At 39.1% G+C, this 25,911-nt stretch overlaps 1 protein-coding gene across 1 annotated transcript in view; it reads left to right on the plus strand.

Moving 5' to 3' along the window:
* The window catches only part of TSPAN7 (tetraspanin 7), a 77,259-nt gene that overhangs the window by 41,885 nt on the left and 9,463 nt on the right, over nucleotides 1-25,911 (plus strand). The window contains exons 2-5 of the mRNA XM_036305778.1: nucleotides 16,495-16,683; nucleotides 21,651-21,725; nucleotides 22,921-23,016; nucleotides 24,434-24,589. Coding sequence (XP_036161671.1) covers nucleotides 16,495-16,683; nucleotides 21,651-21,725; nucleotides 22,921-23,016; nucleotides 24,434-24,589 — 516 coding nt within the window. The remainder of the gene's footprint in view (nucleotides 1-16,494; nucleotides 16,684-21,650; nucleotides 21,726-22,920; nucleotides 23,017-24,433; nucleotides 24,590-25,911) is intronic.

Consider the following 25,911-nt stretch of genomic DNA (forward strand, 5'->3'; position numbering starts at 1 on the left):
TCCTTCCTGTGTTGCTTAGTTATTATTGGAGATGTTGAACTCAGTTTTTCCTTCCCAGTGCCTCTTGAAACACAGCCCTCTTTCCTTACAGGAGAGCAAACCCCTGCTGATAGGAAATCTTTCTGTGTGCACATATACAGAGCAGTTTTCCAGCATGGATGGCTGCCAATGGTTTTCTCTAATAGCAAGGAGTTTGTTTTCCCTGGATGGTAGTGCTGTGCCACACAGGTGGCCTATGACACAGTAGGCTCCTCATTGATGGAAGTTTCTTTGTGGAGAAGTGCCTCTCGTGTGTCAAGTGATGCAAAAAAAATGTTTTCATGTTGTAGTGATTTGGGGCTTATTATGAAGCAGAGGATGTGTCAAGATTAGGGTATGCTGTAGGCCCCTCAAGAGGTAATAGATTTTTCCCAGCCCCAGGAGGGCTGGCTGGCTACTAAGTGTCCTGACTTTGTAGGGCATGACATGAATCTCTGGTTAACTCTGTGAAGGGGGAAGAAGGGGAGCTCCCTACAGGTATAACACCTTAGGGAGTAATACCTCTCTTCCCACTAACTCCCTAATTCTGGAAATATGGTATAGCCTTTTTATCTTCTGTCCATTTTAATTGCAATTGTGTCTACTTATTACCTTAACTTTATGTGACATACTCTCTCAAAAACACTAAGCATGCACTCTAGGGTACAATCTGATTGCTACCTATAAACAACTTTTTCAATACAGTAGAAAATAGCAGAACGCTAGGTTAAATCACTTACACCTAAAGATGGATTGCTATTATATTGCCTGTTAAAGATATTTGTCTTTTGCCCTGGCAAGTTTTGCTAAGTAGTGAGAGCATTGGCCTGCGGAACTGAAGGGTCATGGGTTTGATTCCAGTGAAGAGCACATGTCTCAGTTGCAGGTCCTGGTTGGGGTGGGGTGCAGACCATTGGCAGCCAGTTGATGCGTCTCTCACATCAATGTCTCTCTCTCTTTCTCCTTCTCTCTCTCTCCCTCCCTCCCTCCCTCCTTCTGTCTCTCCCCCTCCCTTCCATTCTCTAAAAAAATATCCTCGGGTGAGGATTAACAAAAAAAATAGTTTTCTCTCTTAAAATACTATAATTTTAATACAAAATATGCCTTTCAAAGTGAAATTTCAGGGACTCTGACATTTATATGAGAAATAATGATTAGAGAAGAGCACACCTCATACCTCTCCAATGACATTAAGTTGGAGACATCTGCTGGTGAGGAGACTGATTCTGCTTTGGAGGTTAAATGGCAGTGGTGAGGAATAAATTTATTGAGTACTTTCTAAATTTTAGGCATAGTATGAAGCACTTTAGCTGTAATTAATTCAGTTTTCGCAATACTTCCATGAGATAAGCATGGTATCCCTACTTGACACATCAGATAAGGGAAGCCTTGCCCAGGGTTCCACCCAAGGTTAGGTAGACACAGGAGCTAGATTTTGCATCTGGTCATAAGTCTTCATGCCAAAGAAGATTTGTGAGTAAGTTCTTGGCCTTAGAGACAAGTGCACAACCTTCCCAATGAGAGGTCCGAAGTAGTTCCCAGTGTGATTGATGCCCAGAGTGTAGCCCTCTCTAAGTATTTATACTGTCTGAAGTTCTAAAGAGAGGCTTTGAACTTTCTCAAGTAAAAGTTTGTTCCTTTGAGATGTTCGTTGGAGTTGAAGAACAAAGAAAATTGCATGACCCAAGTTTAACTTTAAAGGATAGGTAGAATACTGAAAGATGGGAAGGAGTGTTTTTCAGGTTGGACAAACTGTATGAGCAAATGTATAGAGCTGACACTTTTTATTCAAACAAATAAAAAAGAGTATACAAAAAAGGTCACAATGGGGACATTTTTAGCAATGTGATTGCTTGGTAAGACTCAGGAAATAGTACTTAATAGTAAAACATGAAATTGAGATTTGATCTATAATAAACTAGTTTCTCCAATTTTACTAAGGAAAACAAAATTGTCGGTATGGAAGCTTGGCATGAAAGGAAAGAAATCAGTGATAAGGGAACAAAGCAGAGGTTAAGGAGGAAAAATTGGGAATTTAAACCATTTTGCTTTGGTGGTAATGAATGAAAGTTAATGAGAAGGAAAGGCAGAAAGGCTGATATCATTGTTATAGAAGACCAATAGGGTAACTCGCCAGAGTTCATAGCATCCCATGAATTTTCTGTGCTTCTCTCACTCCAACAGTATGAACTTTCCTGTTAGTGTAGGAAGAATAGCTCCAGTGAGTATGATAAAATTAGTGGAGCTCAAACTACCCCTCTGTTCTCAGTAAACTATGCACAGGAGAGATATTTTGATTCAATAGAGTGATGTATAGGCTAAAATTATTCTGAGTCACATGTTTTTGAGACCATTTTGCTGAGAAGTGCTGATGCTTCTGACCTTGAGTTTAAGAAACATCAGCACTGTTGTTCTTGTGACATTCTGTGATGTTCAATTTTTTTTTTTCAACCTGTATGACTGGATGACAGTTATTGGGAATAGGGAGAAGGCACACTAACATAAAAATAAATCTTCATACAGCATAGTGTACCTTGGGTTGCTCAGTATTTAATGAGTGTCCCTTTTGACTTGTATATTTTGAATTTTCTTAATGATTTTTGAATTTCTAAATAAATTAAATATTGTCACTATAAACAGGTCTGATAAATCTACCCATTTCCCAGAAACTCTTTCATACCCTTCTCTATACTACAAGAATGTCAAACTCATGGCCAATGGGCTGTAAGCGGGCCACAATGAATATTTTTGTGGCCCAGCCAATATAATGGTATGTTAGAAATGTTTAAATAAAAATTTTGTAACTTAATTTTTATAATATCCTGTTGTACATAATCTGTATATATAAAAGGCTAACATGCTAAGTATCTGACCAGTCACTATGACATGCACTGACCACCAGGGGGGCAGATGCTCAACACAGGAACTGCCATGATGCACACAGAGAAATGGCACCACAGACCTGGCACCCACAAAGCAACACTTGGCTTGCCCCAAGTGGGACACAGGCGCTGCCACCACCACAGACCAACACCCCACCAAATCGCAGCTGATGCTGCCAAGACCCCGTGGTGCAAAATGCGGCCCACAGCCCAGCCCAGCCCGGAAATGGCGGCTGTAGGCACTGGGTAATGACCTCACGTAGCAACGCCCAGCTTCCTCTCCCTAGTGACTAGCCTCCTTGGAGTTTCTTTAGCCCAGGAACACGACTTGCTTTATAGCCAGGTGGAACCATTTCACACTTTAACCAAATGTCTGTGAAGCATTTTCTCATGCCTCATATCATTTGATCCTCATAGAATTCCTGGGGTAGGTAGATAGGAGACTCAGTGGAATCCTATTTTCTTTTCATTAGCCAGAAAATGGAGGTTTAGAAAGCTTAGAAACTTGACCCGGCTGAAAAGAAGTGGACCTTGAAAATGATTTCAGATTTTGTCACTGCACAGAATATAGTCAAACACTGCTGCAGTTAAATATTTTACCCTTTGTTCTCCCTGGGTGATCTACAATAATAATCTGCTTTGTGTTGATATTTACTGCTGTGTTGCTGACAATTACCTGAAAGAGAAGTTGGGGTGCTTCACTGGGCTGGAAAAAGTTTAGCTACATCAGAAAGCAGGTCTAATTAAGCAAGTTTATTCTATATATATAAACGGCTAAGTTGACTCGCGTGTGTACGATACATATAAAGCTCTCACTGGTGCCAATCGCATGTGTGTGTTTTGATCTGTCATTGTCAATTGTGAATTTGGTTGAAACTTCTATTATAGAGAAAGGGCGAATAGCAATATTAAAATATTTCTTCTAATTAATTTCCTTTCAATGTGCACAAATCTGTGCACCAGGCCACTTGTTATTAATAGCGAACTACAATGTCCACTAATGATTGATTACTATAATTGTGTTGCATTAATTTCCTTTAGGAGCCTTACATGCAGATGCACTGTTTATCTCCACTAATACTAGCAGCAAATATTTTAGCAGCTGATTGCCACATCATTAGTCTTGTACTGACTTGTTTGGTGTGTGCAACAGGAAATATTTCACTTTCGGAGAACAAGAAAAATGGGTTTATTTCTGTTACTCTTATTAATTTGTGTAGTTATTCAGTTCTGGTAAGTTAATGTTCAAAAAAATATTAATTTTTATTAAAATGTTCTATTATTTTATGTTAACAACTAGAGGCCTGGTGCACAAATTTGTGTATGGGTGGGGTCCCTCAGTCTGGCCGGCGATCAGGGTGATCAGGGCCATCTCACCTAGTCCCGATCAGAGTAGATCGGGCTGGCTGGCCAGGGGGAGGGACCGTGGGAGGTTGGCCGGCTGTGGGAGGTGGGCTGTGGGAGCGCACTGACCACCAGTGGGCAGATGGTCAGTGCGCATCATAGCGACCAGTCAACTGGTTGTTCGGGTGACCTGTCGTTCAGTAGACCAGTCGTAATGGTCACTTAGGGTTATATATATATAGATTACTCATTTATTTCAGCCCTTTCTATTCAGAATGTCTCTATCGAAATAAACCTACATTTCTATGGAAATTGAAGCTTTTGTGTGTTGTTTTTTTTGTGTCCCACATAAACTTAAACCTTGTTTATTTGGCCCATGTTAGCCTTTGAGTTTGACATGCTTGCTATACTATAATTGTTCAGAGGCCCTTAAAGGGGACACTTTATAGACTTTGAAGTAATCTGTATGGATAAATGAGTGACTTAAATTCTAGTCTTGGTTCTGCCTCTAACTAGCTGCATGATCTTGGGGCATATATTTTGCTTCTCTAGCCCTGTCTTCTTACTTTTAAAATTGTGGAGGTTGGACAAGGTGATGATGTTGACAGAGATAGTAGCTAACATTGATTAAATGCTTCTGATGCACCAGGTAGTATTCTAAGTACTTTGCCCATATCAACTAGCTTAATCTTCCCAACAACCCTATCAAGGAAGCACTGTCATCACTGAACCCATGTTGCAAATGAGGAAAGCTCTAGTGACTTCATCACAGTTTATGTGCACAGTGATTATATATATATATATATATATATATATATATATATATATATATATAGTAATTATATGCATTCATGTGAAATGAAATGTCCTGAAATTATGAAAATTGCATTAAAGTGATAGATTTGGGGTGTTACTCCATTTTAAAAATTTTTTCTTTAGGAGAGGGAGCAAGCATATGTGCAATCAAGGAACTTCTTTGCTTTCATCTTTACTTCTGGTATATGTGTATCTTAAGGCTGCCAGAGTCTCGTGGCCATGAGAGAGCAGGTTGAGTTCTTGGTCCTTCACTGAAATCAGAACTTACATTCTCTTGTACTCCAATTAGAAAGAACAGCACTAATTGTATCTTGAAGATAACTAAGCCTGAAAACAATCTGACCTTTGAGGAACATTAAAGTGCCCTGGGGCAGAAGATCTGCAAGGAAGTTTAGAAAGGGGTGGCCTGACTATAGATTTTCTTCTATTTACACTCAGCTGTAAAGGCAAACATTTAAAAAATTATCTTCACTGTCCTAACATAAGTTTCTACAGGTTGTTTTTGCTAGCTACAGACTTTTAGTTAAGTTCTGTAAATTATTCCCCACTTGAAGGGAGAAAACACATTCAGTTAATACATAAACCATCACAATAAATTTGTCCTAAGTTTCATGAATATATTTCTGTGATACAGAATTTTGTTACATGATTCTCTTTTTAAGACTGTTAATTTCTAGCAGGTATAAAATCTGTTGAGAAAATAGCATTTCTTGAGTGGGTGTGGTAAGTAGGACACTGATACTGAGTGCTACTAGTTGTATGTTAAGATGACAAGAAGGATATTATAAGTATTACATAGAATTTTATGAACAAAAATACTTTATACTGTAAAGCACATTATAAAGATAAGATGATATTTTACTTGTTACATGAAATCCAAGGACATTTTCTTCCTCCTGCTGTCTCTAATCTATAATAATAAAAGCGTAATATGCTAATTAGACTGGACAGCCAAATGAACTTCTAGACGACCTTCTGGATGAAGCTGGGGCTGCAAAGGCTGAGGCAAGCCACCGCGGCTGCGAGGGCCAAGCCCCTTGCACAAATTTCATGCATCGGGCCTCTAGTGATTATATAATAACATTTCTTCACTCATTATTTTTCTGCTTGAGTTTTGAGGCCTTTTCCCAAAACACACCTCAATCAAGATAAAAATTCTCTCCATCACCCCTTATGCCCCCTCCTGTCAGTCTTGTACCCTCCATTGATAGTCACTCTTATGATTTCTATGTCATAGGTTAGTTTAGGGTTTTGCAATTTAAATGACTTAAGAATCAACAAATGCCACTATTATGTTATCCCCATTGTGTAAAGAGGGCCCCTGGTGCAATCCCAAACTTTCTTGCTGTGTAAATTTAGTATATTTACAAAGAAAAAATATTAATACCCTCTAGCATTAATATTTACTAAGAAAAAATATTAATACCCTCTAGCATTAATATTTACTAAAAAATATTAATACCCTCTAGCATTAATATTTACTAAGAAAAAATATTAATACCCTCTAGCATTAATATTTACTAAGAAAAAATATTAATACCCTCTAGCATTAATATTTACTAAAAAATATTAATACCCTCTAGCATTTTGGAAGATGTTTATTTCTATTGCTTGTGCCTAAGTAATGTGTCCTAGATGAGAACTATTTGCTATCAGAGTGCTCTGTCTAATCATGTTTATCAAAAGCAAAAGCTAGATGCCATAGGATATATATATAGTTAACACAGTTCCAAGAGGGACTCATATGTTGTCAGGGAGCTGTCTACTGGGGCTGTGCTAAGGTATTCACAAAGGTGTAGAACACAAGTTAAAAAAACCATTTATAAGAGATAACATGGAAAAGCCTAAGCACATTCAGAAGAGGATGAAATGATTACTGTCTTTCAGGAAAGGCCTCTTGCCAGAAAGATCATTTCAGTTGGGCTTTGGAGGGCAGGTTGGACCTGGCTGTGCATCAGTGGAGCAGGAGGCCTGAGCAGGTAGAACCAGCAGGCACCATGCTGGAGTGAGCTTAGCAGTGGCAGCTGTGTCACCACAGGGATAAAAAGTAGAGCTGTATTGTCCCCATGACCATTACCAAGAGCTAGTTACATAGCTCTTCTAAGGAGTTATGAACTTGTTTTATAGGGGATAGATTTCTGATGCAATATACTGTTATTAATAGCACCTATTAGATATGTAGTTTCTCATTTTACTTCTTTGTCAGGTTTTTGAAAGAATCTTTGTCTATATGTGAAAAGTATGGAGGTTGCCTCTATAGTCTTTGTACATTTATCTTTAACCAGCTTCAATGATTCTTAAAGTCAGCCAGGATTTCTACTCTAGCTGAGAAATGGTAGAGTATAGTTGCCTAGGGAAAATAGAACTATTATTAATAGGGTAAACACTCCTTCAAGTGCCATATCCCCTTTTAAAGAACACAGCTTATTTTAGTTTCAACCTCATTACATTGCTCTTCATGTGACAAAAATTATGTGGCCTTTCACTTCCTTTTAGAGATAAAAGGAAATGTAACTCGGAATCTGGGAAAATGGTTTCCCTGGTTCCTGTGTCGCAAAGCTCCTATTCATGCATATATGAAAATCTAGGGAGATAATTGGCGAGGAAAATCACTAGGTTTCCTGAACAATAGCATTAGACAACCTTTCAGGCAATTCTGCATTTTCCTGCTGGCTTTCCATCCATAGAACTTCTGTTCTATGGTTGCCTTCTGTTGTCACATTTGCAAGGCAACCCACTCCATTTTGGGTAATGCCTATTACTAGAAAAAATTTTCCCTATATTGAGACAAAAATCTTTCCTTCTGTTAACTTTCCTAATACTGGCTTAAATATAGATTTTTGAAAATTGGCCCAAAACACAGGCATCATGTCTAACGCTGTTTTCAAAGCCTCAGTTTTCAAAGCCTGTTTTTCATCTGAAAAACAGAGATTAAAAATAAATGTGATGGGAAAAAATAAATGGGGTGAAGCATATAGGGAGCACAGTACTGCTCAATAAAGGCCATTTATTCCAGGCACATACACAATTAACTGTGTTTTCAGACTGTGCCCTTAGTTAATGAAGGACTGCACATCCCCCTTGCAGGCTATGGGACAGGCAGATAGGACACCACTTTGGGCCAGAGCTGCTTTGAAAGTCAGATGGTCCTTGTGTAGATTTGTTTGTGATAGTTACCATTTCTGGCTCATCATAACATATACATCAGGATATTTATTTCCCATCTTGGTTTTTAAAGTGTCAAGATGTAGCTTGGAGCAGAACATGTTTTCATTTCTATAGAGCTGCCTGCCTCAATGGGGAGGAATAATGAAGAGCATTTTTTAAAATAAATAAATTAGTGACTATGCCTGCATATTTTATTTTTTAATTGTGGCAGCCAAATTCTCAGGGTTGAGAGTCAATCTGGCATCAGTGCCAGGATGGATGACACTAGCTTTCGAGGTTTTCTTATAGAACTGTTAGAAGTAGAGGGTTTGCGAGAAAGAACCTTCTCCAGTCAGGCTACATTAGAACACTTAGTATAGTGTCCAGCACATAGTGAGGACCTATCCTTTCTCCAACTATTGTACAGTTTTTTTTTGTTTTTTTTTGTTTTTTTTTAAGAGAGAGACATTTTGCTGGTATAAGCACTGCTCATTCTCCTAACCATCAATTACAGACCTCATGGAATTATAGAATGTTAGAGCTTCAAATTACATTTCCATTAGTGGTGATAGATTAGACCAAATAATTCCCAATTTTTCCTATTTAGGCCCCCTTGTGGTCAAAAGCAGACATTTGTGAAGCATTGTGAGAAGCGATGTCCACTATATGGATTTGACTTTACAAGGACCAGGCAGGTAGTTGCACTCAGATAAAAACCTGTTATTTGGTCAATTTGCTTCAGTTAATATTTTCCCACAGTACCTATCAACATTAGACATTTGAACTTTCCCCCTATGTGTTATTGGTAGCAGTATCACATATGTGTGCAGTGAGGATATTTGAATGTTGAGAGGGAAGTGATTTTGACCCCTAAGTCTTCCCAGGAGAAAGTTAGGACCACTGAAAGGAGGTAAGAATCTTATTATTGAATACTATATGCATGCCTCTTCCACATATGTTTTTACTCAATAGTAGGTCCTCTTCTAGCATTAGGTGTTATCAGCTCCAATTTCATGGAGAAAGAGGCGTGAGTTCCTCCAAACACCCCACCCCCTCACTCCCATCAATTCATAGCCAGATAGAGCACAAGCCTTAATAGATTTCTTCACTATCTAAGTTCTAACTTATTCCTGTTTATTTACACAGGTATGTATAAGATATAATATATATATACACACAGGACTATGGTTTTATTTTTGGTATTTTGAAGATGATAATCCTATATAGAAATTATGCAAAGAAAATTCCCTTTTTAAAATAATGGAACTCCTAGAAAGCTAAATTTGTTCAACATAATAATCATGAGAGAAACGTTGCTACTAAGGTTCATTCTGCATTTATGAAGCTTCTATTGTGTGGTCACTATATGCACAGTGACTGGCTTTCAAATTAAAAATTGGGAATTATGATCAGACAAGCAGTGATTGTACTTAAAATAGATATTAGGACAGAATGTCTGAAGGACCTGTTGTGTTAGAAAATCAGGCACAGGATGTGAGTGAGGCTTTGGTGTTTACAAAGGAGTTAAAAGACCTTATTTCCTCCCACAAGGCTCTTTAAATCTTGATGTATACACAATTAACAATATAGGATATGATACATTTGTGGTCAGCAGAAACTTTCTATCAACACGCATTAATAATATAGTTGTAGCTTGTTTATAAGCTTACACTGACATGATCTTCTTTTAAAATATCTTTCCGTATTAGTTTGGAATTTTATCCATCTTTTCACAGCTGGTTCAGTCCTAGGTCACTGAGGAATGGAAGCAAGGGAAGTGGCTTCTCTCTACAACGCTTCCTGCACTTGGCCAGCCACCTGCTAATAATGCTAATGCTGTTCACGCTCCTGGTACTCATGCTTTATGTGTTAACTGGGTCAACATATTTTATATACAAGTGAAATCAAATGGGGGTTCCATGGAGGAGATGTGGCATAGAGGGAATCCCCAAAACATTAAGCTTCTGTCACTTTAGCCACTATAGCTGCTCCTGATTTCTAAGTACCCAAATCTCCTTGTAAGTGGCTTTGCTGGCCCCAATTCATAATAGGTATTCACCTACTAGCATATGCAGTCTATTTATATATCTGGGTCATCACTAAAACCAGAGATGTGAACTACATCCAGACATCCTTAACCTCTGGTTTGTTCACTTCTTCCTTTTACATGCTCTTGGGGACTCAAAGTTGGAGTACAACACACCTTATTAGTGTATATTTTTAAGGAAACTCATCAACAATACTTACTAGTATAAATAAAAAAGTAATGCCAAGAGGCTCAGAATAAGCTGCCATTAAAATTTCTCCATGGAATAATGGGATGTTTCTCAATGTGCTTATAACTGTGTAGTGAAAGGCTTTTAGGGCCTTTCTTTTGGGATTTTTTTTTTTTTTTAAGAGGGAAGAGACCTAAAATCCTGAATCTTGTAAGGCAATATACAGGAAATAAGAAACCAATTCAGGTATGTCCATTCTTTCCTAGTGAGATATACAGAGTTCCTAAAAACATGTTTAGAAATTTAATGTGACACTTTGTTGAATAATGGAATTAAGTGTAAGTTGGAACTGCTTGGGCCTTATTGGAAGGGGTTTAGTTATTCAAGTAGTAAAAGACTATTTTAATAAGTACCCTTTATTATGATTTTCGCAGCCATTTAGCCTTGATTTTCTGTGATAGGTCTATTTCAAATTTCTCTACCATGTTCAGACTCAGTTTTTAATTCCTAAAGTACTGTCACCATATTTATCAGTTTCTATCAGTTCCTGGGCCTCTAGGCTATTAGAAATTATTCAGTCTCCAGTCTGTCACGTGCTCAAGCCACTTCTCTCCTAGACTCCCATGGACAAACTACAAAGCCCCAACCAATACAGGCCCTTGGTAAATGCTGGATCTTGGCCCTTCTGAGGATCATTTGGGCAATTCAAGGAGACAGATAAAACTTAAGCACTTGGCTCGTGGAGATGTGACTGGAGCCAGTCCAATCATTTCACAGATGAAGAACTAAGAAACAGATGTAAAACATGACTTGTACAAGCTGGTGGTTGTATTTTGAAAGCATCTGGGAGAAGGAAGCATTTGTTTGCTGGACTTAATGCATTCTTGGTGTCATTTCCTATGAGATGATTAGCTGCTTCACTACCCAGGTGAAGAAACTGCTATGGTGGGCCCACAGCCAGGGCTGGAATTCCTGACTTTTCATAGTGCCATTCAAAGCCCTATACATATTTTCAAAAGCTTCTATGATCTGTTAGACAGTATGCATTTCAGACCCCGGTTATATAGTCATTGATAAAATTGAAATGGAAGCTAAAGTTTGTGACAAATGAATTCTTTGGAACTTGAATTCTATGAATTGGCTATAGAATGAAATATTTAAGTAATAAATATAATCTTAGTGGGCTGTACTGGGTATATAAATAAAGAGTACCATGTCTGCTCATTGGCATACCTGGGATCAATGAACTGTGGTGGTATTCCCTTCCCCCCATTAAGTTTTTAGAAGAGAAAGAAAGTCTCTTTCTTCTATGTCTCCTACTTTTCCTATTAGCAGCTACCTTCATAGATGTGTCCACTGTGTTCTGCATCTCCTCACTATCACCTGTCTTCCAGTGTTGTCCTCTCATGTTCTAGCCTTAGTCCTTATCATTACAACCATCCTCTGCTTTTGTTTCCTGAGACACACTGTTCCTTTAGCTGTCACTTCTGGCCTGAACCCTCATTTGCAGATCTGATGAACTTCTAAATTCTGAACTCCAGCTCCCCATCCACAATTGCCATCTGAACATGTTATATGTGTCATCTCAAAACCAACAGAAAACAGGACCTGCAACAGAGAGGTTTCCTATTGGTTCTCAAATTCAGTTTTAACAGAATTTAAAATCCTCTTCTCTCACTGTTCTAAACTTCCCTATTCATATTTAATGATGCCACTGATCTCCCCACCGTGTATTGTGTGTTATCTTCCACACATATACACATAGACATAAAAATAAGGAGAAAAAGATTGAATTGGCTAACATACTTACTTAGAAAAAGCTCAAAGCATATGTCTTGTTGCTCTTAAGATAGCAGTGTCATCATTTAAAAGGAAAGCTTGTTGTCATGCCAGTAAGCGAATGAATTTTTGGAAGTCTGTGTAAAACTATAACACATGACTAACTGTACATGTTCTCTTCCCTCACCCAGCAACCACTTGTCATCTTGGAAAGCTGGCAGAACAGTGGAGTTTGCGTCCAAAAATTAGTTGACTTTCTACTCCCACTGCTGATGGTTTGTCAGTCACAGGAAGAACCTCATAAGCTTTCTTGTGCTTATTTGCCCAATGGTACATCTATCACTATATTTCAGAGTGAATAAATTTGAATAAATATGAAGCTTGAGGTTCATATTTATTGTTGAATGTTAGAGATGGGGGAAGCATTGAAAATCAGGTTTGCCCGCTTCCTGATCCTACTGAACAAGGAACTGAGGCCCAGAAAGGTTAGCTGATCTGTCCAAGGCCACATAGCTAATTTGTGACAAAACTACAACTGAAATCATGATATTCTAACCCCAAGCCATGAACTCTTCCATTCATCTACCTTTTAAATATACTAGGTCTCCTCTTGCCATTCACCTGGGCTGAGTTCTCAAGCCTGTGGAAAAGCCCCAGTAAATCCTGGTTCTTAGTCTATTTTAAAACATTAATCATTTACACAATTACTTTTTAATAAAATAATTAAGTTGTAAATGTGACAAATTCACGCTGTTATTCTGATGATACAAGTTTAATCAGAATGTCTGTGGTCTGTGAGCACAAATGGGAGTGGGCTCAAGTAAAATGCCTCTGGGCATCTGAGAAACATGAAAGTGCAGTATCCCTGGCTCCTTTGCTTGTAATTTTTTTTCCCCTCTCTCATGGCCTGGCAATTGTTTTATAATACTCACCCCAAGTTGACCACCACTACCACCACCAGATATGGTTTTACTCACCTCAGGGTGTACTATAGTCCAACCTTTTTCTTCCTTGTCTATTGAACCCTTTCTTCTTTGTCCTTTACATTGTTGTTCTCCAGATTACAATGCTGACTCAGATTGGCTAGGTTTTCAGAGAATTTCAGAGGGTAGAGTAGGTGGATGGATAACATGAAACTTTTCCCCTTGTCAATCTACAATTGGTTGCTTATTCATTCATTCAACAGACATTCTGGACATTGACTATGTGCAAGATACACAGCTTCTGCTCTTAAGGGAATCACAGTACTAGATGTGCATGGGAGGGGGAATAGAACACTGTATGACAAACAATGGAATACTACAGAATAAGGTTTGTTTAAGGAGGCTGGGACAGGTAGTGATAGGAAGGGTAACAAACCTAGGTAATAGGATCATCAAGAGCAATGGCTGAGAAGCAATAAAGAATGGGAAGTGCACAGAGAACTACACTTTCCTGGAACAATGTAGAATGCACAAAGAGTCATGAAGGAGATGAGGATGCAGAAGGCCTTACATATGTGGAGTTTGGGTTTTCAAACACAATTTGTCTATCAGGAATGTTTGAGTAGAAGACCAACATTTGAGAAGGCATTTTCTCTCTAGATTGGTCTTAGATTCTTAGCAGGTGGGTGCTTGGAGGGGCCTAGCTATCCCAGTATTCATGTCATTCAGTGGAAGAGTTCCTTAGAGGATGACCAACTTGGTCAATGTCAAGATGTTGGATGGTTTTTCTCCCATGCAATATGGTGCCTACTAGAAGTCTTTAAGAGGCAACCTTGAGGTTTGCAAAAGAAAAAAAAAGAAAGAATGAAAGAAGGGGGGATAGTTGTGTAATTTACATTAAACGAATATTTAACAAGTTGATATTATAGGCTTTGTACTTTGCATGAGGAGAGATTTATTATACAAAGCAATGGTTACACTTGGAGAAATTATTTTTGGAAAGGAGAACAGGAATAAAAATGTTAATACTGTTTGCCTTTAAATCAGAATTTGTGTTAACTTTGACATACCACATATAATATTTGGTATGGTGGTAAGTGAACTTTATGAAATCTCTGGTCATAGAAATATATGATAATATCAGACTCAAATTTGGTCAGTAGTGTATACTTTCATTAAAACAATATCATTCTAATAATGACTGGTAATAGTAATGTATGGACTGTAGCTGCTCAGTGTATGTCTGAAGTATTACTGAATCTTTAAGGACAGTCATGTGAAATTGCAAGTTTATACATGAGACCTACATTCAGTCTGAATAAACAATGATTAGCTTAATCGAATTTTTGCTTTTGTTTAACACATTGTGATATTTACAGCTTTAGGCAGATAGTGCAGAGTGGGAAGTGAAGGAGAAAGTTTCTCATTTTTAACTCAACTCACAGTATTTACCTTATGGAGAAGTTTTGTAAGTATTTGGCATTTGATGGATTCTGTTTTATAAAATAGAGGTTCTAAGACCCAGAGAAATTAAATATATTTGTTTGTCAGTCTATATTAAGCATTTACTCTGTGCCTGGCACTGTGCTAAGAATTGAGTAATAAAAGACATCTTATGCACTGCCATTTCTACCTAATGTTCAATTCAGTATGTTCGTATTCCTAATAAGTGGAGAATTGAATGTTACATTTTGATTCTGGTAGGTGAAAAATCTTTTATGTTTCTATTTGGAGGAATATGGAAGAGGCTGTTCAAGGAAGGTACTTTCTGTAGTAACCACCAGGTGTCAGCAGAGGACATGAAACTCTTGGCAACATTTGAGATCTTGGTTGTCTTAACTCACTAAGGTCATTTCCATTGGAACTTTTCAAAGGCAGTAGACCTCCACTGGGCCACTATCTCCCAAATAGTAGTGTCAAACATTTTTTCCTGAAGACTATATCACATCCATTCCTTTACCTTGTAAAAGTTGCATTAGTTCCTCAATCTTTTCATGATTTCAAGCTTTTAATTCTTTCACGGTTAATATTTCTACAAAGTAGAAAAACTATTGGGGGTAGGGGTAAGGGAGTATCACCAAATTCTTGTTTCTACTGAACCCTTCTCCCCAAATATGTGGAGCCCACTCTCACCTGATATGGGGAAAGGTACAGGGTCTGTTCTTTTTCCTGCACGGAGAAACAATATGATGGTGGAGCTTGATGGCTCCAAATGGCATAAGGAGTTTTCAGAGTATACGGAGAGAGGCCTTGGCATCTTCACTGGCCCAGCTGTTTGGTTCCTCATGCAGCATGTATCTGGTGGTGTTCACTTACAGATGTTATGGAACAGTGAACAGTGTATTGATCGACAGGGGAAATGTTGGTGAGGTGGGTATTGATTTGTATCATACTGGTTTTCTCCAGTTTCTCATCTGGCCTCCTCACTTGAGTGGTCAGGCTGGACAGGGAACTGAGGCATTTGGTATGGAGAAGAGCTACCTTGGACACCCAGGCTTTTTTTGGCTTCATAAGCTTTCAGAAGAGATAGCAGAGGGCTGTTAGTTTAAATAAGTTGCTAAGCTACTAATAAACCGAAGGAGAGGCCAGTTTTGGAGCTAGAGACACAGTCAACCATTGGCTTCAGTAGCTAAAGCTTCAGGGGATAGAGAGTGAGGCATAGCATGCAGCCCCACGTCTATTTTCTGAAGTAAAGACACAATTGGTGCAGGGTTCTAGAGTTTAGACGTGCTGTAGGGATTTCTTTTGGCCTGATCAGTAGGGTTTGACACATTGCATTAAAGTTAATTCTAGGAGTTATTTGGATTCTTCTGTTGTTTTATATTGAATAAAGTAACATAAATAAGGTGGTGAATCAACATGGATTCAAAAATATTTTGAAAGTTTTGCTTTTGTAGAGATTTTTGTGAAAATAGTGAAAGAAAATTACTTTGTTCCTTAAAACATGTGAAATGTCCTTAAAACACACTATGTACACACATACCCTTGAAGAGGGTGACTGACATTACTATTGGGGTTATACCTAGCTCAGCATCAAGTTGTGGTTCAGACTAGACCTAGAAAGTCTCTGAGAACTGTATTAGGATATACTTCTTAAGCAGCTTAAAAAGTTCTTTATTGTTGGCTTCAGTTTGGATTAATGTAGTAACAGCATATGGGATTGTATAAGATCTAATTGTACAAAATCATTGTCTTTGCTGTATGATGGCGTTAGTTAATGATCTTCAACCTTTTCTCATTACTTTAGGGAATCCTATAGCAATTACCAATTTGCTCATACAAACTGGAGTTGTCATATTCAGGCCACACTGATTGTCACCTCTCTCAGCAGCAGTCTTACACTCTCTTCTCCTGCCTTCCCATTTTCAGATCACTGGGGTGATCCTGCTGGCCGTTGGAGTCTGGGGAAAACTCACTCTGGGCACCTATATTTCCCTCATTGCTGAGAACTCCACAAATGCTCCCTATGTCCTCATCGGAACTGGCACTACTATCGTTGTTTTTGGCCTGTTTGGATGCTTTGCTACATGCCGTGGTAGCCCATGGATGTTGAAACTGGTGAGTATGTCACAACATCATACTGCTTTTTCAATTCCTTTTTGCAAAAATATCAATCACATGAAAGCAAAGTGGCCTTTCTTGAAGCCACAGATAAGACCTCAATATTCATTGATTCTAATTTTAGTCCAGACTCTTACATAATCCACCCTTTAATCCCTTAGAGGGAAAAACAGCCCCAAACACAGCCTGGCACAAAAAAAACCAGTCCTGGTCCCCTGAGGTAGATGATGAGAAAACAGTGGCCAGCGGTTCTAATAGGCCATTCAAATTTGTGGCAAGACACCCTGTTCCAGTTTTGAATTCTGTCTTAGAAATCTCTTCAAGCATGTGATGTGCAGCTTTGGTGGGCAAGACAGCATCCCAAACATAAGCAGTCTTTAGTCTCCAAGTTCCCACTGGAGAAATACTTTCTGTGTCCTTGAACTTGGCTGTTGATGCATGGGCACCCTCTTCTCGAAACCTTCACACCCTGGTTCTATGGGAGTTGAGCTAAGCCAGAGCTTCTCCACTCAACGGAGGGTTGATGCAGTGCCAACTATTGGCTACCAGGACCAGTGCTGGGTACCTTTACTGCAATAGGGCAGACAGAGCAGTGATGTTTCCCAAATAATAAGGATAAGCTGTTAAAAGGTTGTTACTGTGATACTTAAGTTTTTAACAGAATAGTTGCCTAAGTCTCTACTTACTGTCCATGCTCCTCATTAATAAAAGTTAATATTAAAGGCTTTTATAGATAAAAGGTAGCAAAGGCATCTCCTAACACTTGAGAGCTCATTAGCAAAGTGTCCACCAGTACTTTGTTGTTGGTGCTTCCTCATTTAGCTCTAGGTTGTAGTAGCATTTAATACCATGTAGTGATAGATGTGGGTGTAAAGGTAATTCACTCTAAAGGAACCACCTTCCAAAGTGGCATACGTCTGTGTCTTTGTTGACAACCTCATGGAAGCCATGGTTGATTTGGCCACTTTCTCTTCTGTAGACCATGCAGGAGACATGCCCTGGCCACCACTGATTCTTTTGGGTTGGTGGCAAAACCATAGTGAAGCCATATTGAGGCACTTTTACTGCTTTCAGCTGTCACTCTATGCTAACACCCCAAGTTTTCCTTCTTGTATTCCTTACAAGCATTAGGATTTGTTTTAGTCTAGTATAGTAGTCCTCAACTTTGGATGCATGCTTAAATCAACTGGGCAGCAAGAGGAGAATTAACTTCAAATGTATAGTAAAGAAGGATTGCTAAATATTCATCTGTGTAAACAATAATGGAGGAGACCTGGTCATGAGACTTGACTGATTCTGACACTGTCTATGTGTTTAGTGGCAAGGATGTATCCTCTTTAGACCTCATTTATAAAAGAATACTATTGGACTAAAAATTAACAAGGTTTCTTCCAGCTCAAATTGTATGAGTGAAGGAGGGGCATAAGAGAGGATACAGCAATGGAGGACACAGCGGACTCTCATAGCCAGTTAGCCTGGAGGTCAAATCACCCCCGGTATTGCCGACAACAATCAAGGCTTAACCACAACAAGACTGCGCACAAAGACCACTAGGGGGTGCACCAAGAAAGCATAAAAAATGCGGAGACAAAGAAACAGGACAAAACTGTCAATGGAGGATATTGAGTTCAGAACCACACTTTTAAGGTCTCTTAAGAACTGTCTAGAAGCCACCGGTAAATGTAGTGAGATCCTCAAGAAATCTAATGAGACCCTTGATGTCATGATAAAGAACCAACTAGAAATTAAGCATACACGGACTGAAATAACGAATACTATACAGACTCCCAACAGCAGACCAGAGGAGCGCAAGAATTAAGGCAAAGATTTGAAATGCGAAGAAGCAAAAAACACCCAACCAGAAAAGCAAAATGAAAAAAGAATCCGAAAATACGAAGATAGTGTAAGGAGCCTCTGGGACAGCTTCAAGTGTACCAACATCAGAATTATAGGGGTGCCAGAAGATGAGAGAGAGCAAGATATTGAAAACCTACTTGAAGAAATAATGACAGAAAACTTCCCCCACCTGGTGAAAGAAATAGACTTACAGGTCCAGGAAGTGCAGAGAACCCCAAACAAAAGGAATCCAAAGAGGACCACACCAAGACACATCATAATTAAAATGCCAAGAGCAAAAGACAAAGAGAGAATCTTAAAAGCAGCAAGAGAAAGAAACTCAGTTACCTACAAGGGAATACCCATACGACTGTCAGCTGATTTCTCAACAGAAACTTTGCAGGCCAGAAGGGAGTGGCAAGAAATATTCAAAGTGATGAATACCAAGAACCTACAACCAAGATAACTTTATCCAGCAAAGCTATCATTCAGAACTGAAGGTCAGTTAAAGAGCTTCACAGATAAGGAAAAGCTAAAGGAGTTCATCACCACCAAACCAGTATTATATGAAATGCTGAAAGGTATCCTTTAAGAAGAGGAAGAAGAAGAAAAAGGTAAAGATACAAATTATGAACAACAAACATGCATCTATCAACAAGTGAATCTAAGAATCAAGTGAATAAATAATCTTGTGATCATAATAGAATCAGGGACATAGAAAGGGAATGGACTGACTATTCTTGGGGGGGAAAGGGGTGTGGGAGATGCAGGAAGAGACTGGACAAAAATCGTGCACCTATGGATGAGGACAGTGGGTGGGGAGTGAGGGCGGAGGGTGGGGCGGGAACTGGGAGGAGGGGAGTTATGGGGGGAAAAAGAGGAACAAATGTAATAATGTGAACAATAAAGATTTAATTAAAAAAAAAGAGGATACAGCAATGGAATAGTTATCTCTGGCCTCTTCTGAAGATGGTGCCACACCATGCTACCATTTTCTCTTAACTCTTGAGAACTTGTTGGCAGATGAGCCTTTTGGGGAGTACAAAAGGTTTTTATTTTTTTTTACCTTTAAAAAATTATCATGTAGTTCCTTTTGTCTGCCAGATGCTGTCATATGTGCATACTACATTTATTTCTCACCATCTCTGTGAATGAAGTATAGATTGTATTTCCATTACAGGATAAAGTCTTTGAGGTTAAATAACCTGCCAAGGTTCATACAGCTAATATACCAGTATAGAGACCTGGTATTGGAACCCATAAATGTCTCTTTCCAGAGCCAGGATAGTTTTTACTACAGTATTTTCATTTGGAGAAAATTTGAACCCTACCATCTGTATTTAGCACAAGCTCTTCCCAATAGACTTCGGCTAAGACCTTGTGAAGGAGAAGGAAATGTTTTCTGGAAGGTTCTGGTAGCAGGGAACTTCCAAAAGATGGGATATTGTTGATCTTGCTGATGAGAGAGGAAGTAACTTGATTAAGTTTCAGTCTAGAATTTTACAGTCCTCATTTAACCTCATTAATTGCAAAACAACTGAAAATAACTATTTTCACTTTGTGGGGCCTAGGGAAGCTGCCTCTTTCCTAAGAGTTTCGCCACAGAAAGGCTAGGGCTCAAACTTAGGAGGAGTTCTGGTGGAGTCTAGGCCTGGTATGAGAGTCTCCCTAGAGTAAAATGTGCTTCTAATTGCATTTTGTACCAAGTCAAGAGAGAGAAGTTGTTTATATAAGGCATTCTATTCATAACTGTGTGCTTCATATTTTAGTGGCTGTACTTCAAGTGTGTAGAGACTTTTGTTAATATTTCAAATGAAACTGGCATTTTAAGCCAGTATTTCTTCCTTTTAATATATGTACCACTAGCTAAGAAAAATAATTTATGATCCTGTGTATATATTTATACTTTACAGGACATGTGTACACTTTACAAATAAGTCATATGGCCATGTGCAGTCTATCTAAATTCCACAGCATCATCTAGGGCCATTCCAAATATTGAGGGCTTTTATATAGTTTGAGATGAGAAGAAGCATATTGTAAGACATATGCCTTGTAGGAAAGGAATCAATTCTCTTTCCTTTCATCTGCTTTTCAAAGTCACAAAAATGGAAACCATTAATGTCTCGTAAGTACCATGTAATATCCCTGAAATTAGGCATGCACATGCACACACACAAAATCAACTTGGAAAGTACAGGAAGCATGAAATGGGAAAGAAGCACTAAGGGTTTTAGGTGCCTGCAAATGTTGTTAGTCAGTAGTGTAGCATACGGGCTTTTTAAAAGATTATTAACTCCACGTACTGTGCAGAACAAGAAAGGTAGGTATGTAGCCTATTGGCCATTGTTGTATATGCTGCATTCGAGTATGACCACCATATTAAGGAAGGGAGGTCAACCTGTGCACATTCTGATTCTTCTGTAAGTATGGGAGGGATACAATTCCAAAGGGAGAAGTTTTGAAGCCATTTCCTGATTGGAAAAAAGCAGGGTTGCGCCATGGCTGTGTTTGCCCATATAAGGGCCTGTTGTATAGAAGAGAGGGCTGGTTCTTATATCTCCTGAAAGCAGATTCAACACCAATGAGTGGAAGTTACAGGTAGGCAGACTGTGGCCAAGAGAAAGGAAGTCTTTCCAGCAGTTGAAACAGTTTGAAAACTAAATGAGCTACAAGGGGTGGGTGGGTAGAGCTGGGTTTGCAGATGCTAGATGAAGGTGCAGGCAGATGCCAAATGACCATAAAGAGGAAGGTGGTATGAAGGACTCCCAGACAGGGTGAAACTGTGTCCTGTGACTTCCAGAGTACTTTCTAGCTCAAGGATTCTAACATTAAAAATAATGAATACCTTAAGTTGTACAAAGCCCTTTTAGATTTCTCTTGGTCAACCTGAGCTGATAGGCATGATACTAGTCCCAAAATGCTTCCTCCTATTAAACAGACATATTCCTATATTGGGGCTCATGTGGGTAAATCTGGAGAAGAGTATTTTTAAACTTTTCCTTAAACTTTGTCTAGGGAAAAGGAGGATTTGTCTAATTCTCCCTGACAAGAAGTAACCTACCCAAAAGAAGCACTCTTCCTAATATTGACATATTTCACTTTGTTCCTGCCCACTTGATTTTCAGTATGCCATGTTTCTGTCCTTGGTGTTCCTGGCTGAGCTCGTAGCTGGCATTTCAGGGTTTGTGTTTCGTCATGAGGTGAGTATACACAAAGTGGATCACTTAGTTAAAGAGTCTTTGGGAGGAGGAAATTTGAAACCTCTTGAAATGTGTATAGGGCACATATAAGCTAGCTGGCATCTCCAGTGGTATTGCTATTTTCCAAATATCACATATTATGAACTAAAATACCAGTAAATTTCTAAATGTACAATTTAACCAAACTCAAAAACTTAGTTGTTGATCCTCACTCTATTTCTTTATATAGTTATGAGTGCCCTGGTGCATGGATCCATGCACATTGAAAGGAAATTAATTAGAAGAAATATTTTTTTTTTTTTAAATTGTCAATGGAAGATATAGAGTTCAGAACCACACTTTTTTTTTTTTAATATATTTTATTGAGTTTTTACAGAGAGGAAAGGAGAGAGATAGAGAGTTAGAAACATCGATGAGAGAGAAACATCGACCAGCTGCCTCCTGCATACTCCCCACTGGGGATGTGCCCGCAACCAAGGTACATGCCCTTGACCGGAATCGAACCTGGGACCTTTCAGTCCGCAGGCCGACGCTCTATCCACTGAGCCAAACCGGTTTCGGCAGAAGAAATATTTTAATATCACTATTTGACATTTCTCTATAATAGAAATGTCAACCAAATTCACGATGGACAATGACAGATCAAAGCACATGTGTGCGATTGGCGCCAGCGAGAGCTTTATGTGTATCATGCATGTGCGAGTCGTTTATTTTTAAATTGCCAGTGCGTGTCATATGTACTGGCCAGTCGGTCATTCAGATGGACAGTCAGTCACTTAGCCATATATATATAATAAAATTATTCTCCACCTTGTTTTAAAACAGTGACCTTCAATATAGATTAAATACTCCTTTTAGGATAGCTACGTCAGCAAAGCACAAGTGTGTATCTATATAACGATTTCTGAGACTGTGAAAGCAAGCCAAACTAGTTGTGTCCCAAAGGCAAAGTGCTAGATTTCCCCAAAGCAGCCTGTGCTCTCTTCTCTTCTCTTCTCCCCAGAGCTCCTTTGGGACACCCCTACCACTTGGGAGGTAAAATCTACATCCCAGTAATGAGGAGCCCTGCTGTTATGCCTGGTGGTGAGGGAAAAGGAAAAAAGATAGTCATAATCCCAAACCCCTACAGCTCTTTGTTTTTAATTTATATGTAAAATTTTAGATTTCTAAAGCTATTCATCCCTGTCTTCCATAGATTAAGGATACCTTCCTGAGGACTTACATGGATGCCATGCAGAATTACAATGGCAATGATGAGAGGAGCCAGGCAGTGGACCATGTGCAGCGCAGCGTAAGTTCCAGGGAAGGAGTTGGGGTTGGGAACTGCCTGTGAGGTGTGGCCTTACACTTGTGTGCTGCTGCTGATTCCTGTTCTCAAACTTTTGATCCCATTCCATTTCCAAAGGTTAGGGGATTTGTCCAGGGTCCAGTTATCCAGGTAATTTCTGTCAAGAAGCATCACTGTCTCTGTTTGTTTTTTATAAGTAAGGATTGTGAGGATTCCAAGGAAAGTAAGTTTGACCTTAAAATCTGAAGCCTTGGAAAGGAGGTAGGCAGTGAGTATATGACAGCCTTTCTTAGAGTTGGCTCCCAAAGGCTGGCATTCTGGAAGTGGTGTCTAGTCTGGGTGAAGAACTCGAGTAAACTACCTTCACAGGCTTTTGCAGCATACTGGGGATAGAGAGTGGACCAAGAAGAAATGGAGGGTCTGTCAGGTATATGAATGGCCCAGACAGCCTGGTGCTTTACAAAGGATATGAGGAAAATCGAAGTTTCCTGCCTATAGGCGCTCAGGAGGGGGGGTGCTGGTGCTGAAGCCTGATGCCCATGAGGATCACCTGGGAAGTTTTTTGGTATTAGGGTGTTTTTTATGTGCTTCAGAAGCATTTCAATTTTGGGGGGTAATTTATTTGATAAAATTTCAAACTTATCCAAAAAAAATTTTGTAAGAGTAGTACAAAGAACTATACACCTTTTACCCAGATTCACTAATTAATTATATTTTACCCCATTGGCTTTAATATTCTCTGTGTTAGCAGTTGGCAAATCTTTTCTGTGAAGGGTCAACTAGTAACTATTTGAGGCTTTGAGGGCCATGCAGTCTCTGTCACAAGTACTCTGCCTCTGTACCACAAAAGCAACCATAGATAACACGTAAACAAAGAGGCTTGGCTGTGTTCCAATAAAACTTGATTTATGAAACTAGGCAGCTGGTGGGCTATAGTTTAGCAGCACCAACTCTCTTTCTACCTCTATGTGCATTCCCCCCCCCCAAACAAAACAAAACAAAACACACACACCCATTTATTTACTTCTTAGTATAGATCCTTTGAAGAGCTTTTTAAAATCATTTTTTGCCTTGGCTTCCCCATCAGCTGTACTGATTGAGTTGATGTATACACCTTTAACAGCACCCAGCTGACATAAGTGATTTTGATGCATAGCCAGGCCACTGCTTTGATTTAAGGAGGTCATAAGAAAGCCAACACGACCCATCATTTAGAACTTTCTTCTTTGAGTTCAAATGGGCTTCCCAGTGAGAACAATTGTTAGTGGAGCTTCAGCTCATCTTTACTCACCAAAGCTATGCCTGTTGACTCAGAGGCTTGGCCCATGTTTCTCGTTTAAAAGTTACAGGGCGGTGAGTGAGGAGATCACACAGTCTTTGATCTGCCACACTTTGATTCTTTCTCTTTCCCTGTTAACAGCTGAGCTGCTGTGGTGTGCAGAACTATACCAACTGGAGCACCAGCCCCTACTTCACAGAGCATGGCATCCCCCCAAGTTGCTGCATGAATGACACCGATTGTAATCCCCAGGATCTGCACAATCTGACTGTGGCCTCCACCAAAGTTTACCAGAAGGTACTTGCTTCCTTTCAGTCCTGATGTGATCAGTGGTGAATGTTTGAGGAGGTCATTTTTGTTTTTGTGAGATTATGACAAGTAGGTAAGAAATGGTAGTCTAGGAAGGAGTCAAGAATCTGCCTTTGTGGTCCTTTATTGCCTAGAAGAGATACTTGAGGCTTCCCACTTCTAAGGAGAAAGCTGTGACTTAGTTCAGCTCCAAATTCCTCTCCCAGCAAGAATCTACCAGGCATGGTTAGGAAGGTTTAGCAAGTGGTTTCTGTTAAACCTGATGCTGATGTCAGACAGGGAATGCTGGCTTTCTTCTTTCTGGGTGTCTTTTTTTTGCTTAATATATCTACTAAACATGAAATCATTTACAGCTGGGTGTCAGTCCTTAGCAGGAAGGGGGGAGTAGAGTTGACAGACAGCATCTGTTTCTGCTAGGAGGGTGGCCTTTATTTTAGGGAGGTCGCTGTCATAGGAAAAGAAATAAACAACTCCACTCCAACTCACTGTCAACATCCTGACTCCAAAAGAAATTAGAGAGGAAAAAACTGGCTAAAAGATATTTGAAAGTTAGTATGTAGTGGAGTTGAGGAATATGAAATTTCAGTAGTCAGAAAAGGAATATCAATTCTTTATTCTGTTTACATAGAATATGTTAAAGACATGATACAAATGCATGTGAAGGCCCTCTATATTCTTAAATGTTTAGAGAAGTGCCAGATAGAAAATATAGTTTGGTAAACAAGAGGGAGAATAAAACCCTACTATTGAGTTTACTTGTGGTTATATGGTCATCAGGTAAATTTTCTTATCTTAGATAAAATTCTATTCCTTAAGGTCTTCAAAATTCTATGTGATCTGGGCCAACTACTGAATAATTCATAGGAGATAGCATTTTCTCAGGATCAGAATGTTAAGATATTGGTTTCTGTATTTTACCCACTTAATGTTGGTATTTGTTGCATAAATACTGCAAGGCATTGTTGCCATTCTAGAAGCTCGGTTTGTCATGCTGGACTTATGACTTTGCTATTGGATTGGGGAGGTAAGATGTTCAGTACTGACATCTGTTCCTACTGAAATTTTCTTATGAATCTAAAGTTTGAAGCCCATTTGCCTCTCATCAGTAAGGTAACTTCTGCTTTTTTTCATGGACATCCCCATTAAGCACTCATACATGTCAGTATGCTGCCATTTTATGAAATGCCACCTTATTTAGCACATGGTGGCTACTCTGATGTATAAAAGGCAAGATGAGCTTTGTTGCAGGGAGATATTGGTGTACCAGAGCCTCAGGAGGTCATTTGTAGAAGCAGCAACCTCAACCTTTG

Source organism: Myotis myotis, unplaced genomic scaffold (assembly GCF_014108235.1).
Source record: "Myotis myotis isolate mMyoMyo1 unplaced genomic scaffold, mMyoMyo1.p scaffold_m19_p_4, whole genome shotgun sequence".
Taxonomy (NCBI): domain Eukaryota; kingdom Metazoa; phylum Chordata; class Mammalia; order Chiroptera; family Vespertilionidae; genus Myotis; species Myotis myotis.